Here is a 17,417-nt window from a genome sequence, read left to right as displayed (position 1 = left end):
TTGCACAGTGGGCCTGATTCAGAGAAGTAGGCAATGCCGATATTTACGCAGATTGAGCGATTGTTTGCCGTTGTACGTGTATGCAAGATGCACACGCAGCGATCTTTTAGCGATAATTACATTTGCAAAGTGAGTGCCAGGTAGCCAGGGTTTGGGGGAGGTAACTGGGGGTTGTTAAGTAAACACAGGTGTCTACCTGTTTCAGCGGTGTGCATAAATTATCCATTGTGATCTCCTACGCAGCATGAGAGCTGCAGTGTTTGCTGCTGGTCAGACTTGCCAACTACAGTATGATGCATGGCTGCCCGATCTGCATCAATATTACTGATGTTTACGCTGGACAGATATGAGGGTAGCAGCGGGCGTCCCACTATGCTCAGAAACTTTGGAAGCATTGTGCACTTTATAAGGATAACCATCAGCACACTGTGAGGTATAGACATTAAAGGTAGATTGTATAAATCTTTATATGTATTTAAATAAAATGAACTAACAATAGTTTGTGGTTTTAATTAAATGAGTCTCCCACCTCCAATTATTGGCAAATGAAGGGGATAATCTAAAGCTTTATTGAACTCAGCTGACATTAAAGCTGTACTAGTATAATACTGGGGACAGATAGTGCAGATGAGACTATAACCGAAGTTTAAACTTAACCACTATTCCTCCAGTGACCACATGAGGTCGCTGCTGCTGCTGCCAATGTTCAATTTCCGACAGATTAAAAAGCAAAAATTCAATAACTGTTCTAGCTGAGCGCCAACACCTACATAAAGGATACAGAATGTACATGAGTGGAATCGCCATATCAATTTTTTTGATCAAATATAAGTTAAAACATAGAAGAATCGAAAACAGCACGTTCCTATCAGCCCAGTACAGGGGTCACAGCAATAGCTACAGCCCGATTAGAGAGGAGGTGGGCGGCTCTTAAAAGAGCCTTTGTGTTGATGTGGGAGGGAGAAGGAAAGCAGATCACTTGGCGCTGGTGTATTTGGTGACGGCCTTGGTGCCCTCAGACACGGCGTGCTTGGCCAACTCTCCCGGCAACAGCAGACGTACAGCGGTTTGGATCTCCCGGGAAGTGATGGTGGAGCGCTTGTTGTAATGAGCCAGGCGGGAAGCTTCCCCTGCAATGCGTTCAAAAATATCATTCACAAAAGAGTTCATGATGCCCATAGCCTTAGAGGAGATGCCAGTATCAGGATGCACCTGCTTCAGCACCTTGTAGACGTAAATGGCGTAACTCTCCTTCCTGGTCTTCCTACGCTTCTTCCCATCTTTCTTCTGGGTCTTAGTCACCGCTTTCTTTGAGCCTTTCTTGGCCGCCGGAGCAGATTTGGCTGGATCAGGCATTATCAATGAACTCTCTCTCTACAGCTTTACAAAGCAAGAAAATACAAATGTGACCATCAACGCCCAGAAACTGCTCTATTTATTGACAACCCATGCAAATGAGGCTTCACCCCTGCAGACTGCACTATTGGGTAGACGTATCATGTGATGTTGAACGGCATCATAACCCCACCCTACATTTGTTGATTGGTCAGTGCATGAACTTGTGCTGCATTGGTTGCCGTGTAAGCTAACCAATCACAGAGCAAGTACAGGATACCATATTAGTATATATAGGTAAGGAGGAGGGCGACGTTATAGACCCATTACATCATCTTTATAGCGTGTATAATTTTGTATCTGTGTGGCTCGAGCATGTCTGGAAGAGGGAAACAAGGCGGTAAGACCAGGGCAAAGGCTAAGACTCGTTCATCTCGGGCCGGACTCCAATTTCCGGTAGGTCGCGTCCACCGTCTACTGAGGAAGGGAAACTATGCTGAGCGTGTGGGAGCCGGAGCCCCAGTGTATCTGGCCGCAGTGCTCGAGTATCTGACGGCTGAGATTCTAGAACTTGCCGGAAACGCCGCCCGAGATAACAAGAAGACTCGCATCATCCCCCGCCACCTACAGTTGGCTGTGCGCAATGACGAAGAACTAAACAAGTTGCTCGGTGGGGTGACTATCGCCCAGGGAGGCGTCCTGCCCAACATCCAGGCTGTACTGCTGCCCAAGAAGACCGAGAGCCACAAGTCCGCTAAGAGCAAGTAAAGTTACTGCTAGATATTTGTTCCCACCATAACACAAAGGCTCTTTTCAGAGCCACCCAACCCGTCCCTGAAGAGCTGATTTCCAATGCGAGTATATGAGCCCGATTTAAAATTTATAATTTAGTGCACTGAGCTCACATATAAACCGCATAGATCAAGAGGGGGTGGAGTTGATACCATAACACTCTAGCAGGCTCTGAAGAGCTTTAGGGGGAGATTTATCAAAGTTTGGAGAGAGAAAAAGTACCAACCAATCAGCTCTTAACTAATTTTTCAAACTGTCTAAAATGACAGGAGCTGATTGGTTGTCCAAGGCAGCGACAGGCTGGCAGGAAGATGCGGGTACTACAGAATACCGCGGCGCTGCTAGCTATGCGGCTACTTAAGGAGCAGCTTTAGTTGCCAGCTGCTTGCGGGGAGCTTTCCTGACGATGGATTTACGCCCTGTCGGCAATGGTCGTGTCCATATTTTAAAGAAGAAAATTCAGGCAAAACAATGGGATCAGGGAATGTCTTATAGCAATTCTACCTCTACATTATGTTGTACGCTGATTGGAAGATGTATTCATTCCCCCTACACTGACTGGTTTTAAGTAACCGTTTGAAAATTTCAAAAACCCCGTCTATAATATCAAAGCTGACTCTTCCAGATTGAGAGGGAGGAAATTACCTGCGTCCTGCGCTGGAATATGGCGGTGATTTCTTTCCATCCATCGTAGTAACGGTTGAATATTAATTTGCTATAACCATATTAGCCGGCCTGTGTAATTCTTATCAGTGTGAGCAGGACATATAACAGCCAGTTTTGTCCATTGAATCCAGATCCCTATTCAACAATGCACAAACTTTAAATTCTATATAAAGGTTACAATGTTGATAACCTACCAAACCTGTGAGATGGTTTCCCTTCATACACGGAAAGAACCTGCTGCTGCAAAATGAAAGAAAGGGTTATGCAACCATTTTTTTTTATGTAGAACATACAGTACCTCCCCATATTTCTTTCCTCATGTCAGCAGGACGTGGCAGAGTCCAAACCTTCGTTGTTAACTTGTTACTATCACCTTTTAGAATGTGAATCAGCACAAGTTTATGAAGCAGCACTGACAGCTAGTAGCCAACTGAAGCGCCTAATTGTTAAATTGTATCAAAATACTGTCATCAGTAACTACTAAATAATGTGATTGGACGAATTAAATAGACATACTTCACTATGTACACAGGAGCTATTACAAACATTACCAGTGCGTTACAATAGCGCTCTCACAGAAGAGATGGGCGGCCCTTAAAAGAGCCTTTGTGGGAGAAGTAATTTTAGATGTGCATTAGTATTCAGCCTCCGAATCCATAGAGTGTGCGGCCCTGGCGTTTCAGAGCATACACCACATCCATAGCGGTGACAGTTTTCCGCTTAGCGTGCTCGGTGTAGGTGACGGCGTCCCGTATAACGTTCTCCAGGAAGACCTTCAACACCCCTCGGGTCTCTTCATAAATGAGACCGGAGATGCGCTTCACGCCTCCTCTCCGGGCTAGACGACGGATGGCGGGCTTAGTAATTCCTTGGATATTATCCCGAAGCACCTTCCTGTGCCGCTTAGCACCTCCTTTTCCGAGCCCCTTTCCGCCTTTTCCTCTACCAGACATACTGCTTCCTGATCACCGCTTTCACTCAGTCGAAACAAAAAAAAACCATACGAACACTGCGGCAAAGTCCTCCTCTTATACAGTGCGGGCGGACCTAGTAGGAAACTTATGGGCTATGAGGGAGGAGTCCTCCTGTGCGTCACATCCTGCACCTTGTGACACATTTAATATAGGGACAATATCAGTTTCGGGACGACCCCTCTAATACAATTATTAATTTTAATGTATACAAAAACGCATCCTTAGACTCATCCTAAAGAGCGCAGTGGGGTTTCGCTTGCCGCCTTAAAGAAGGCTCTGGCTGCGGGAGGCTACGATGTGGAGAAGAATAACAGCCGCGTCAAGCTGGGTGTGAAGAGTCTGGTGACCAAAGGAACCCTCACTCAGGTGAAAGGCACCGGCGCTTCAGGCTCCGTAAGAAGCCGGTGGAAAGCAAGAAGGCTGCTCAGAAGTCTCTGAAGCCCAAGAAGCCTGCGGCAAAGAAAGTGGCCAAATCCCCGAAGAAGCCCAAGAAAGCTCCGAGTGCTGCTAAGAGCCAGAAGAAAGTAAATAAACCATCAAAGGCGGCTGCTGCCAAAAGCCCAAAGAAGCCTAAAGCCGTGAAGCCTAAAAAGGCGGCCAAGAGTCCGGCCAAGAAGGCAGCGAAGCCCAAAACTGCCAAGAGTCCGGCCAAGAAGGCGGCTAAGCCCAAAACTGCCAAGAGTCCGGCCAAGAAGGCGGCTAAGCCCAAGAAAGCAGCGGCTAAGAAGTAATGGACAAACAACCGCAGCCTCTTCCGCATCACACCAAAGGCTCTTTTCAGAGCCACCCACCCTTTCTCGGCAGAGCTCTAAACGCACGGCGTGTTCTCTAGGGGCTTCTTTGTGATTCGCTTGTACTGTATTTAGTGGGTAACCATGTAAAGCCTCCTGGGCTCAAACATCACCATTCAATGTCTCAATCTTGGGGTGTGGGGGCGTGTTGTTAATACTCGGTTATTTAATAGCTTTATTATTTTTTAACGACAGAATGATCCCCCGGTTTCATAATTCACAGCCTCCCTCGGTTAAACCAGTTGCTCAGTGGAGTGAACATCGCTCAGGGAGGCCGTACTACTGCGGCTACCTAAGGAGCCACAAGCCAGCTAAGAGCTAGTGATGTTACTGCTAGATCTTATTTCCACCATAACACAAGCCACCCATCCTGTCCCTAAAGTGCGAATTCATGGCCGATTTAGCGGGAGAGATGATAGCCATTGTGCGCTTTACATAATTATAGGTCTTATAATAGCGCAGTGCCCTTCAACCGCAAACACATAAAGGGGGAGTTCTTCTCGGCTACATGTAAATGTTGTCAGTCTAATTGTTCCCTTAGCCATCAGTGCATGCTGGATAGGAGACTTCTGTGTAGTTCACCAGCAGCTAATGTGCCACATGTTATCTACTCTTGCTACAAGCGATTAACGTAATGCTGCCGGCATAATCCTTATTAGTGAGAGCGGGAGAAATAGCAGCCAGTTATCCCACCACTACAAGCGATTAAATATTATTCGATCACACGGTGCTGCTATTGCTTCAGATTTTACTGTGAGGATGTGTAGCCATGATATCTGCTACCACATTAAAAATGCAGTTATCCCACTTCCTAGCATACAGTGTGTGTATATATATATTTTTTCGATAACTTTCCAAAGCTGAGACACCCTCTGAGAAACACACCTCAGCGTGAGTGCAAGCCTCTATCTACTGTTAACATCTGATTGTGTCTGTGATAAGAAACTGGGTGTCAGGCAGAAGAGATAAAGGCACATCCCACTTAGAAACCCCTCTTTTTGGGAAGAAAGCTAATTGCACTTACTCTAGGTATTAAGAAGTGTTGAATCTGATACAAAAGGATCCCCATTAAATTAAATGACCCGCATTAAATCAGTTGGCACCAGCTGGGGGGATACAGTACTGTAGCAGTCTACTGCAGATTACGAGGAGTGCAAGACCTATCGGAGCATGATGTGTCCCAAATTCCCAACATAGAAACAGTGTAAGGAGTTATAACCGGCAGCTAGCTCAGGGCGCCCCATCACCCACCCGGTCTCATTTATTTCTCCAACAGCAGTCACTGCTCCAGGATCGCGTCTGTGTGGATAAGAAAGCCTACAGTGTTCTGCCAAACCAGAAGCACCGTGAGTTTGGTTTCTGATTGTCTCTAGACGGCTTGAAACGATCTGGTACAGGAACTGACGGACTCATTTATAAATCTGCCTTCAAAACACGGACTGACTAGCTCTATTCCTTTGAGCAGTGTGTGGTAATTCCAGTGTGGTTTAGCGGTTTGATACATTTGTTACAATATAACTGTATAAAACTGTGTGGATTGCTACAATGTTACGTGATCATTCAGTTACAGCAGCCTGCAATCATGTCTTTACCAATGTCATTTATATTTTCCAAATCAACAGCCACAGAAGACAATAATCTATTGATTTAACCAGTGTAATGCTCAATTTTGATTGACAAAATGATTTGAAAGTGCAGGGAGTCTTAATATGAATCTTAATGGTGATGTGATTTTATGCAATGGGCTATTCTTTTCAATTTCATCCTTCCCAGGCAGAAAAGGGTTATGGCTTTTAAGAGAATAGGGATTACCTACAGACAACACAAATTAGAATGTTCTCAGTTTTTCCCTTCTAAAAAGTGTACATTGTATCCATCATCTTACAACTAGTCAGCCAAACACACTGATTTGTGCCATCGTATACTATGGACTCACTACATTCTCTAACATTGGGATACCACTAAAACGGTGTTTGAATGTACACACCTAGAACAAGTTTATAATGGGTATGTGCATCGCTATGAAATAATAACCTGTAACGCTGTAAATCTAATCAGCAAACACGCAGCTCAATACGAGGGAAAAAGTGAAATATTAGCACCTTGTAAAGAGTCTGCCGTTTGCCAGGACAAAATACATAATGGTACTAGTGCGTCAGAATAGCGCTCACAGAAAAGATGGGCGGCCCTGAAAAGGGCCTTTGTGTGAGTGATAGTATTAGGCGTGCATCAGTGTTCAGCCCCCGAATCCATAGAGAGTGCGGCCCTGGCGTTTCAGAGCGTACACCACATCCATGGCGGTGACTGTTTTCCTCTTGGCGTGCTCGGTGTAGGTGACGGCGTCTCGGATAACGTTCTCCAAAAAGACCTTCAACACCCCACGCGTCTCTTCATAAATGAGACCGGAGATGCGCTTCACACCCCCTCTCCGGGCCAGACGACGGATGGCGGGCTTAGTGATTCCCTGGATGTTATCCCGAAGCACCTTCCTGTGCCGCTTAGCGCCTCCTTTTCCGAGCCCCTTTCCACCTTTGCCTCTGCCAGACATGCTGCTTCTACTTTTCCACTGATTCCACTGGAAACAAGAAGAGTAATATAGTTGCGATGTAGAAAGTCCTCCTCTTATACAGTGTAAGCGGACCTAGTAGGAAACTTCTACGCTATGAGGGAGGAGTCCTCCTGTGCGTCACATCCTGCTCCTTGTGACACAACTAATACAGGGACAATATCAGTTTTGGGACGACTTCTCCCAGTGCAATTATTAGAATTTAAATTTATACAAGAACTCATCCGCTATACAGACTGAACTGAGACTGTGTATGTGTCTAATGAGATATGTGTCCATATTATAGGTGATATTTAACATTACTGTCCCCCTATTACTTCTTGTCCCCCATTCTTTCCCGTTTCTCCCTTTTCCTCATTTCTCTTGTACTTTTTTAAATAGTCTCCCACTTTTGTCATCCCTTTTCTCCATCTATTCTTTCCACAATTCCTTCAGTTTCTCTTATTCTACCCTCTATTCCTCTCATCTCCCTGTATTGGTACCCCCCTTTTTTTTATTTCTCTCTGCCCTCAAAACACAGACACTTTCTACACATCCATCTGTTTACTCTCTTAACTGAAATAGGTTCTGTATTACAAATTGGACAAGGCGCACATTACAGGCTGCCTGGGGACTTTCATTGTGTAGAATTGAGGGGGTGTATGTGGGTAGGCTACCCTTACTTCTAGTAAGCAACTGCCAGGCTGACAATAACAGCTTTATGTTACAATTGTCTGGCACCGCGGTCCTGTGGTGGGCTCCTCCTAACATTTACTGCTGAGTTCCTTTTCCACTGTTATTGGCATTCCAGCATGATCTTTGCTTCTAACCCAAGGTAACCTAACACTTCTTAGCAGGTGACTGAGGTTTGTTCTGTAATAGTTTCAAAGTAATAGGGCTAGCTTACCATAGCCATATTACTGAAACATTTATCTTGATAAATATACAGAAGAGATTTGGATGAATAGAAGAATATTTAGAAGTGTCACACACATTCTACGCTGCCGGCAGAATCCCAGGCAGGATTAATATGTAGCTTAGTCTGTTATGTAGCCTTACCATGTCATAGTAACTAGAGTTTCTAGACAAGAGTACAAATACCTTGTGAGGCAGCCTGTCTGTGTTATCCATCTGAGTGTACAAAAGCCCACACGTTGCCTTTATGTGTCTCAATATCCACCCGGCTCTATACAGATTGTGCCGCAGAGCCCCTTAACTATCTCCAGTACCAGGAGGAGACAAAATGATCCGATACTACATATTAGCCTCGCATGAAAGGAGACATTTATAACATGCAGGGCACATGCAGACTGGTGTGGATGAGCTGCCAGTGGCTATATCTGTCTTACCTCGTCGCGCCTAAGCGAACAATTGCCATAAAGGGTAAGATGAGGCCTTAGAGTAGGAGTGTGGAGCAAAGAGCCAGCTCGCTGCCCTTCTAATGCCGTATAAAATACTCTTTTTCTGCGCTAGGGAAACACACGCTGAGAGCTGGTTGTCCCTTTCATTCATACAAGGAAATAATTTACACGGCTACATATTCCGCCAATGGGAACACAGAAGGCACCACGGTGAGCAGCCAATCACGGCATAGCCGGCACTGTATATAAAAGACTTCGGCAGATATGTGTACTACATTATTATTTCAACGTGTTACGCTGAATTGTACATGAACATGGCAGAAACTGCACCAGCCGCCGCCGTCCCTGCTCCATCAGAGGGCGCAGCCAAAAAGAAAAGACAAACGAAGAAAGCTGCGGGAGGAGCCAAGAAAAGTCCCAAGTCTTCTGGCCCCAGCGTCTCCGAGCTGATCGTGAAAGTCGTGGCCGCCTCTAAAGAGCGCAGTGGGGTTTCGCTTGCCGCCTTAAAGAAGGCTCTGGCTGCGGGAGGCTACGATGTGGAGAAGAAAAACAGCCGCATTAAACTGGGGGTGAAAGGCCTGGTGACCAAAGGAACACTCACTCAGGTGAAAGGCACCGGCGCTTCAGGCTCCTTCAAGCTCAGTAAGAAGCCAGTGGAAAGCAAGAAGGCTACTCAGAAGTCTCTGAAGCCCAAGAAGCCTGCGGCAAAGAAAGTTGCCAAATCCCCGAAGAAGCCCAAGAAAGCTCCGAGTGCTGCTAAGAGCCCGAAGAAAGTAAAGAGACAATCAAAGGCGGCTGCTGCCAAAAGCCCAAAGAAGCCTAAAGCCGAGAAGCCTAAAAAGGCGGCCAAGAGTCCGGCCAAGAAGGCAGCGAAGCCCAAAGCTGCCAAGAGTCCGGCCAAGAAGGCAGCTAAGCCCAAAACTGCCAAGAGTCCGGCCAAGAAGTTGGCTAAGCCCAAGAAAGCAGCGGCAAAGAAGTAATGGACAAACAACCGCAGCCTCTTCCTTATCACACCAAAGGCTCTTTTCAGAGCCACCCACCCTCTCTCGGCAGAGCTGTAAACGCACGGCGTGTTCTCTAGGGGCTGCTTTGTGATTCGCTTGTACTGTATTTAGTGGTTAACCATGTAAAGCCTCCTGGGCTTACACATCACCATTCAATGTCTCAATCTTGGGGTGTGGGGGCGGGTTGTTAATAATTTAATAGCTTTAATCTAGTAAAACTCATGGTATGGCTGAGTAATTCGTGTTTTTTTTTTTTTTGTACGACATAATAATCCCCCTCCCCCCCTTCATCATTCACAGCTTCTTCCGGCTAAACAAATTGCTCGGTGGGCTGAACATCGCGCAGGGAGGCCATACTACTGCCTAAGACGACTATAGTGATGTTACTGCTAGATCTTTGTTTCCACCATACCACAAAGGCTCTTTCCAGAGCCACCCACCCTGTCCCTAAAGAGCGGATTCATGGCCGATTTAGCGGGAGAGATGGAAGAGCCATTGTGCGCTTCCATCTCTCCTGCTAAGGGCACTGCACTTGCGGCATAGTGCAGTGCCCTTATGCCGCAATCACAAAGGGGGAGTTCTTCCATAGCTCTGGGTCTAGAACGTGGGGGTTGGTTCTGTAAAGGATAGGAGTGCAGCTTGGTGAAATGTACAGGGAAACCACGTTCTAATCTACACTTAAAAGGATGCAACTTCAATTGAAACGGCTACATGTAAATAGGAGACTTCTACCTTTGACCAATGCAGCGGGAAGGTGCGGGGCACTACAGAATACGCGATGTGAGGCTAATTAAGGATACTACCGGTATTCATGTGGACTCCACCTAGGGAGGAAGCGGAGTTGAGGCTTTATCAGCATTCTTCCAATTCTAGAAATATATAGTTGATGCTTCAGCTCGTTTAGAAAGATTTGGTGGCTCTGAAAAGAGCCTTTGTGCTGCGTGTATGCAGTAGTGCCGAGTATAGTCTATGCCCTCTCGCCTCGGATCCTGCGGGCCAGCTGGATGTCTTTGGGCATGATGGTCACCCTCTTGGCGTGAATGGCACACAGGTTGGTGTCCTCGAAGAGCCCGACCAGATAAGCCTCGCTGGCCTCTTGCAGGGCCATAACGGCAGAGCTCTGGAAACGCAGGTCGGTCTTAAATCCTAGGCGATCTCTCTCACCAGGCGCTGGAAGGGCAACTTGCGGATCAGCAGTTCGGTAGATTTCTGGTAGCGTCGGATCTCTCGGAGCGCAACAGTTCCGGGTCGGTAGCGGTGAGGCTTCTTCACGCCGCCGGTAGCTGGGGCGCTCTTCCGAGCTGCCTTGGTTGCCAGCTGCTTGCGGGGAGCTTTTCCTCCAGTAGATTTGCGGGCGGTCTGCTTGGTCCTGGCCATCGTACTATACACTAGTAATGTAGGAAGAAGAATAAATAAAGAATAGTCGAAAACAACTCTATTTATCCACAGTGCTGCGTTGTGATTCGATGAATTAAAGACGCCCATCATTCTGATTGGCTGAGGCAAAGTCGTTCTAACTTTCAAGATTTTTCGTTTCCTCCGTTATTAGGTATGTAAAGTATATAATATAACATGCCAGTGCGGGAATACACGAGTTGCAATAAATTGTTTAGTTCAAAGTTCAGTCGATGTAATTTAATCGGAAATTATGTCCTTGTTTACCAGCGAGAAGAATCAATGAGCGACCCCCTACATACGGACGGTGATATTGCATCACTACACTATAGGACTCGTGTCGGGGGTCTAAAGACGGACAGTAATCACATCGCTGAATAGCTGCCATGGGCGGGAAAGTTTTGTGTTTAAACAAAATGATTCCTTCAAGTTACGCTCACTACTTCAAGTATATAATCACAGCAGTAAAAACAGCATAGATCAATATATCAGCAAATGGTGCAAAATTCACAATAAAACAACCATTTGATTGAAAAATCATTAAGAATACATTTATATGGAAGGCATCATTTGTCATATTGTGAGTAATATGAGATCTGAGTATACTCAGTAGGTCTGCATGCATTGGAAACAAAATATGATACTAAAGAGAAACAGTAAATATTATTTTACAATTGTTTCTATTCTATGAAACATTAGTGGATTAAATCTTTACCTTAGACCACAACCTAAACCTCAGAGAAACTACATGAAGAAATACAGGGCTACATCTGTATAGTATATAGGGGCTCACAATGTACTGTACTCAGTTGAAATAAAACACAAGCTATACTAAAGGCACAGTATATAAAACAGACACTTTTATTGTTCTATATTCATTCCAGATTTGTATTTTCCTTCTGCACATTCAGTTATTGTATTTATATTTTGCTTGTTCTTTTTCTACTCTCACGATTTATGAACATGCAATTACGTAGTTATTATTGAGATATATTAGTAATAAGGGGGGGATTTAAAAAAATAATATTCCATATTGGTGCAGATAGTAATTGGTTATTACTAATTAAATACTGATAGGTGGTATATTTAGGGGACTCTGGCTTCCCAATGGGACCCCATGTGCATGTGCTGCCATCACTGGAGGGCATTGAGCATGGGTTGACAATTATTATTGGGGGATGGAAGGTAATCACACTTTAGTAAACTGTCGAGGGCCGCATGTAATATATTTTATATTTATGACACCAGGCTATCAATAAAATTATATGGGGTTTTATTGACAGTTGCGTTCCTCTATTTCCCCACACACATTTATCTCAATGCTATAAAATAAATGGAGTCAAATGCATACACTGTATGATATGAGATAAATGGAATAAGCAAAAATAATAATCTTCTTAACACAATATAAACATGCCGCACAAAGAAATAAAATTTTGTGCAAGGGTTAATGCCAGCTTCACAAGACTGATGAGCAAACCAGTAACCACTAATGACAGGTAGTGAGCGTCATCAGATAGAAAGGATTAAGGTGAAACCCTCTTAGAAACCCCTCTTTCTGTGAAGAATGCTGATGGTACTTTCCTTAGGTTTCTCACAGTCAATTGGATTATTGTGTGTAATAATGTTAAAGAATATATTGAAATTGAGCAATAAAGAAACACTTAAATTTCAATAATTTGAACTAAATCATGTGCACAACACCTCAAACTGTGGGAAGAGTATTTTACAGGTAAAAATCAGAGGCTCATTTTACATGTTTACACAAAAACAAGGGGACCCCACACTACATACTCATGTCCTTTTCATGGCAACCCATCCATCTCTACTACAATAATCAGATGGTCATTACGGATAGTAGTGTGTGGATCCTGGTTGTCAAAGCATTCAGCTGCAGACATCGCGATTGAGGAATTATAACGCCAGAGTGTAAAGCCATTTATTTATTTATTTTTAAAACTTTAGTGTGTAATGTATTTAAGAGCATCATCATCCAGAACCTAGAGGCCTTTCCGGGTAACATATCACTTATAAATGATTGCTAATTAATAAGTGTACTGACATGTTTGACAGGTGTAATACTCCACGTGAAGTTGAAATTGATAAGACCATCTTTTTAATGACGTACAGAACATCTTAGGACGTATTTAATACAAGGTCCTCGTTTTGGATACAATATCCACTTACCGCAAGGTTAGACTTGGATTTAATAAAATGGCAACACAGAAAGGAACCTAATAGATGTCCGGCTCTAGTAAGTAGTGAAAAAGCTCACGATGACCGGTGGAATCTGTATTGGGAACAAGTTATAACTCCAACAAATAAAACAGACATAAACTACGTAAGACAGGAGTGAAATACAGCCTAGGTTTCTGTAACTCAGTTCCGTGAAAGGTAATAGTTACAGCTCGATTAGAGAGGAGGTGGGTGGCTCTTAAAAGAGCCTTTGTGTTCATGTGGGACGGAAGAGGAGATCACTTGGCGCTGGTGTACTTGGTGACGGCCTTGGTGCCCTCGGACACGGCGTGCTTGGCCAGCTCTCCCGGCAGCAGCAGGCGTACAGCGGTCTGGATCTCCCGAGAAGTGATGGTGGAGCGCTTGTTGTAATGAGCTAGGCGTGAAGCTTCCCCTGCAATGCGCTCAAAGATATCATTCACAAAGGAGTTCATGATGCCCATAGCCTTGGAGGAGATGCCAGTATCAGGATGCACCTGCTTCAGCACCTTGTAGACGTAAATGGCGTAACTCTCCTTCCTGGTCTTCCTACGCTTCTTCCCATCTTTCTTCTGGGTCTTAGTCACCGCTTTCTTGGAGCCTTTCTTGGGGGCCGATGCAGTCTTGGCTGGTTCAGGCATTATCAACACAGACAATGACTCCCTCTGCAGAAAATCATTCTGACCAAACCAAGATCAGCTCTATTTATAGGCAGGCTATGCAAATTAAGCTTTATTCATTAGTGGTCATCCATAGCACAGCTTTCATTGGCTAGTACAAGAACTTGAGCTGCATTGGTGACTGTTGCATTGGACCAATCACAGAGCAAACAGGGGATCCCGCAGACAATATATATATGAGGAGGAGGGCGCTGTCTTTGAGGGAGCTGTTTCTCCGTTACATAGAACATGTCTGGAAGAGGTAAACAAGGCGGCAAGACCCGGGCTAAGGCCAAGACTCGTTCATCTCGGGCCGGTCTCCAGTTTCCTGTTGGCCGCGTTCACCGCCTCCTGAGGAAGGGAAATTATGCGGAGCGTGTTGGTGCCGGAGCCCCAGTGTATTTGGCCGCTGTACTAGAGTACTTGACGGCTGAGATTCTAGAGCTTGCAGGTAACGCTGCCCGCGACAACAAGAAGACCCGCATCATCCCCCGCCACCTCCAGCTCGCCGTGCGCAATGATAAGGAACTGAATAAATTGCTGGGTGGAGTGACCATCGCCCAGGGGGGAGTCCTGCCCAACATCCAGGCCGTGCTGCTGCCCAAGAAAACGGAGAGTCACAAGTCAGCCAAGAGCAAGTAATGTGATGCTGGTAACTTCCACCACAGAACCCATGTCCCTGTAACACCACAAAGGCTCTTTTCAGAGCCACCCACGTCTTCCCAGGAGAGCTGAGAACACGGCTATTTTTTGTTTAGGTTTTTACTGTAGCGTTATCTGGCTGGTTAGCAGCGCTTTGTATTAGAACATCCCCAACATTCCATCCAGATCAGGAACAGCAGCTGTGAAGGGTTGGTTCCACTTTAGTCTACGCACATTTACAAGCTTTAAATTCCATTAAAGACTTACTGCTATCACTTCTTATGGCCATACAAGAATTTGCAATTGCTCTTATTTCTGGCAAGCGGAGTGGGGATTATATTTACTGTAAGAATATATAAAATTGTATATGCACGTTCAGATATGTGACTAGAATTGCGATTATAAACTGAATTGCACTGTTTTCCATTTTTCGTTTCTTCCATTGAAGTGGGAAGGATTTTACCTAACAAGGAAGAATTTTGGTGTAATCAGTGAAAATAAAGTGATGGGATTTACTGCAAGTTAAAATCAAGTAAGGGCAATACCATTGGGGTGTTGCTGACGTCACAAATGACATTTTAAAGACAAGCATTTATAATTTGTGAGGTCCACATGGTGTTTATTTATGCACATTGAATACTACATTATTTATTTAATAATAAACAATTGTAATATAGACAAATCATAGGCTGACAAAGTTGGCATAGGCACCAAATTATACCATTTGAACAAGTAGCTGTAGTGGTGCAAGGGTTAAATAGCCGTGGACCACAAATTTGACCCTTCCAACCTAAGGACTGGAGTCACATAGACATCACCCACTTGTATTTTGCCTGACCTAACAAGGTTTTGTGCATGAAATAGGCTGGCAAAGTGGGCAGAGGCACCAAATTATACCATTTTGAATAAGTCAGCTGTAGTGTTGCAAGCGTTAAATAGCCTTGAATGACAAATTTGACACTACCAAATAACAGACAATGGTCACCTACTGATTCACTTGTATTTTTTGTGGCCCAACAAGTATTTTGGGCATGAAATAGGCTGGCAAAGCGGGTACAGGCACCAAATTATACCATTTGAATAAAGTGTTGCAAGTATCAAATAGCCTTGGGCCACAATTTGACAATTCCAACCAACAGTGGGTGTCACATTTGATGCACTTGTATTTTGCCTGGCCCAACAAGGTTTAGGCCATGAAATAGGCTGGCAAAGTGGGAAAAGGCACCAAACCATTTTGAATAAGGAGCTGTAGAACTGCAAGGGTTAAATAGCCTTGGGCCACAAATTTGACAATTCCAAACAACAGTGGTGTGTCACTTACATATGACCCACTTTTATTTTGCCTGGCCCAACAAGGTTTTGTGCATGAAATAGGCTGGAAAAGTGGGCATAGGTACCAATTTATATCATTTTGAATAAGTAGCTCTAGTGTTGCAAGGGTGAAAAAAACTTGGGCCACAAATATGACACTTCTAAGCAACAGAAATATGTCACTTACATATGATTCATTTGTATTTTGCCTGGCCCAACAGGGTTTTGGGCATGAAATAGGCTGGCAAAGTGGGCACAGATACAGATTGTATTGATTTGAATAAGTATCTGTAGTGTTGCAAGTATTAAATAGCCTTGGGCAACAAATTTGACATTTGCAACCAACAGAGAGCAGTCACTTATAAAAGACCCAATTGTATTTTGCCTGGCGCAACAAGGTTTTGGGCATGAAAAAGGCTGGCAAACTGAGCACAGGCACCACATTTTCAAATTTTGAATAAATACCTGTATTGTTGAAAGGGTAAAATAGCCTTGGACCACAAATTTGACACTTCCAACCAAAAGAGAAAAGTCACTTACATATGACCCAATTGTATCTTGACTGGCCCTACAAGGTTTTGGGCATAAAACAAGCTGGCAAAGTGGGCACAGGCACCAAATTATACAATTTTGAATAAGTAGCTGTCATGCTGCAAGGGTTAAATAGCCTTGGACCACAAATTTGAGACTTCTAATCAATGCGCCAACCAGTCAGTGCGGTCGGAAATCGTGTGCTCGCAATATAGCGAATGCCTACTAATTTGAGTGACAGAGTGAGGCGTTTGTGGGTGGTAACAGGGGAAGGTGCTTGAAAACGGGGTGTGGAGATCCGAACGCAGGCGTGCCAAACGGTCAAAACGGGCATTTAATGGGAGTGCATAATTAACAAAGCAGCGTCATCAACCACGTCAGTTGGGTGTCTTTTAGCCAGAACTGCTCGCATGATTGCGGTAGGAAAATGCTACCACAAGAATAGCAAGCAGTTCATTCTCCTTTCGATGTACTCGATTAATCTAATAAATAGCGGAGATGACGTATGATGCGAGCGGCCAGGGGCATTTTTTACAAAAAAAAGTCTGCATGTTTTGTTCGCTTGTTCAGACATAGAGGCGTCAACAGACCGCAAAGAGCGAACGGTCAATTTAAATAGCCAGCCCCTTTTTCTGGACAAGCGAGCGCAAATAGCGTCCAGCTCTGAATCAGGCCCTCTGTCCCACAGTCTTCTCCTGTCTCTCCCCGTCTGTTCTCTTCACTCATCTAGGCTAGTCTCCTTGTTTGCACTGCATTGTGAAACTAGGCCTGTGTTCTATTGGTCAGTGAAAGCTTTTTGTTCCTCTACAATTAGCGCTTGTCTGTGGCTGTCCGCTGTGTTGAGGATGATATCTTTGGTGAATGTATTTTCTGCTCTGACAGTAACGGTTGCTGGTATTGCCATATACAGTTATGCCTGGCTGGTGCCTTTAGGTCTCTGGGGATTTCTACAGTGGAAGAAAGGGGTGAGCCAGTCTGGCGGGACCTACAGCTTCATGGAGACCGTGTGCGTCTATGGGTACTCTTTGGGCCTGATTCAGAGCCGTTCGCTATTTGCGGTCGTTCGTTCAAAAACAAGGGGTGGCTATTCAAATGATCCGTTCGCAAATTGCAGTCTGTTCACACCTCTAAGTCTGAACGAGCGAGCAAAACATACGCTCGTTTATTTGTTAAAAACGCCCCCTGGCCGCTCGCACC

The 17,417-nt window shown here is 44.7% G+C and overlaps 7 protein-coding genes and 1 pseudogene across 7 annotated transcripts; 3 read left to right on the top strand and 5 right to left on the bottom strand.

The window, feature by feature from the left end:
- Positions 1-920: 920 nt before the first annotated feature.
- LOC148453385 (histone H2B 1.1-like) lies at positions 921-1,393 on the bottom strand. Its single transcript, XM_088462173.1, has one exon. It carries the CDS (start codon positions 1,354-1,356, stop codon positions 976-978), a length of 381 nt encoding a protein of 126 aa, XP_088318299.1. The 5' UTR covers positions 1,357-1,393; the 3' UTR covers positions 921-975.
- A 278-nt stretch (positions 1,394-1,671) lies between these two features.
- LOC148453384 (histone H2A type 1) lies at positions 1,672-2,158 on the top strand. The gene has a single exon (XM_088462220.1). The coding sequence runs from the start codon at positions 1,711-1,713 to the stop codon at positions 2,101-2,103; it is 393 nt and encodes a 130-aa protein (XP_088318346.1). The 5' UTR covers positions 1,672-1,710; the 3' UTR covers positions 2,104-2,158.
- A 1,189-nt stretch (positions 2,159-3,347) lies between these two features.
- LOC148453383 (histone H4) lies at positions 3,348-3,769 on the bottom strand. The gene has a single exon (XM_088462167.1). The coding sequence runs from the start codon at positions 3,744-3,746 to the stop codon at positions 3,435-3,437; it is 312 nt and encodes a 103-aa protein (XP_088318293.1). The 5' UTR covers positions 3,747-3,769; the 3' UTR covers positions 3,348-3,434.
- Positions 3,770-6,535: 2,766 nt separating this feature from the next.
- Positions 6,536-8,542, bottom strand: LOC148453382 (histone H4). Its single transcript, XM_088462164.1, has 2 exons — positions 8,453-8,542; positions 6,536-7,133 (listed from the first exon to the last, which is right to left on the bottom strand). Exon 2 carries the CDS (start codon positions 7,104-7,106, stop codon positions 6,795-6,797), a length of 312 nt encoding a protein of 103 aa, XP_088318290.1. The 5' UTR covers positions 7,107-7,133; positions 8,453-8,542; the 3' UTR covers positions 6,536-6,794.
- Positions 8,543-8,757: 215 nt separating this feature from the next.
- On the top strand, positions 8,758-9,501 carry LOC148453381 (histone H1-like). The gene has a single exon (XM_088462153.1). The coding sequence runs from the start codon at positions 8,773-8,775 to the stop codon at positions 9,442-9,444; it is 672 nt and encodes a 223-aa protein (XP_088318279.1). The 5' UTR covers positions 8,758-8,772; the 3' UTR covers positions 9,445-9,501.
- Positions 9,502-10,402: 901 nt separating this feature from the next.
- On the bottom strand, positions 10,403-10,854 carry LOC148453380 (histone H3-like; annotated as a pseudogene).
- Positions 10,855-13,287: 2,433 nt separating this feature from the next.
- On the bottom strand, positions 13,288-13,739 carry LOC148453379 (histone H2B 1.1-like). Its single transcript, XM_088462198.1, has one exon. The coding sequence runs from the start codon at positions 13,716-13,718 to the stop codon at positions 13,338-13,340; it is 381 nt and encodes a 126-aa protein (XP_088318324.1). The 5' UTR covers positions 13,719-13,739; the 3' UTR covers positions 13,288-13,337.
- Positions 13,740-13,985: 246 nt separating this feature from the next.
- LOC148453378 (histone H2A type 1-like) lies at positions 13,986-14,378 on the top strand. Its single transcript, XM_088462226.1, has one exon. The coding sequence runs from the start codon at positions 13,986-13,988 to the stop codon at positions 14,376-14,378; it is 393 nt and encodes a 130-aa protein (XP_088318352.1).
- The last annotated feature ends 3,039 nt before the right edge of the window (positions 14,379-17,417 follow it).

This window comes from Taudactylus pleione, unplaced genomic scaffold (genome assembly GCF_031769625.1).
Source record: "Taudactylus pleione unplaced genomic scaffold, aTauple2 ptg001161l, whole genome shotgun sequence".
NCBI classification, from domain to species: Eukaryota; Metazoa; Chordata; class Amphibia; order Anura; family Myobatrachidae; genus Taudactylus; species Taudactylus pleione.
The sequence above is the reverse complement of the archived record's forward strand: the minus strand, read 5'-3'. Positions and strand labels throughout refer to the sequence as shown.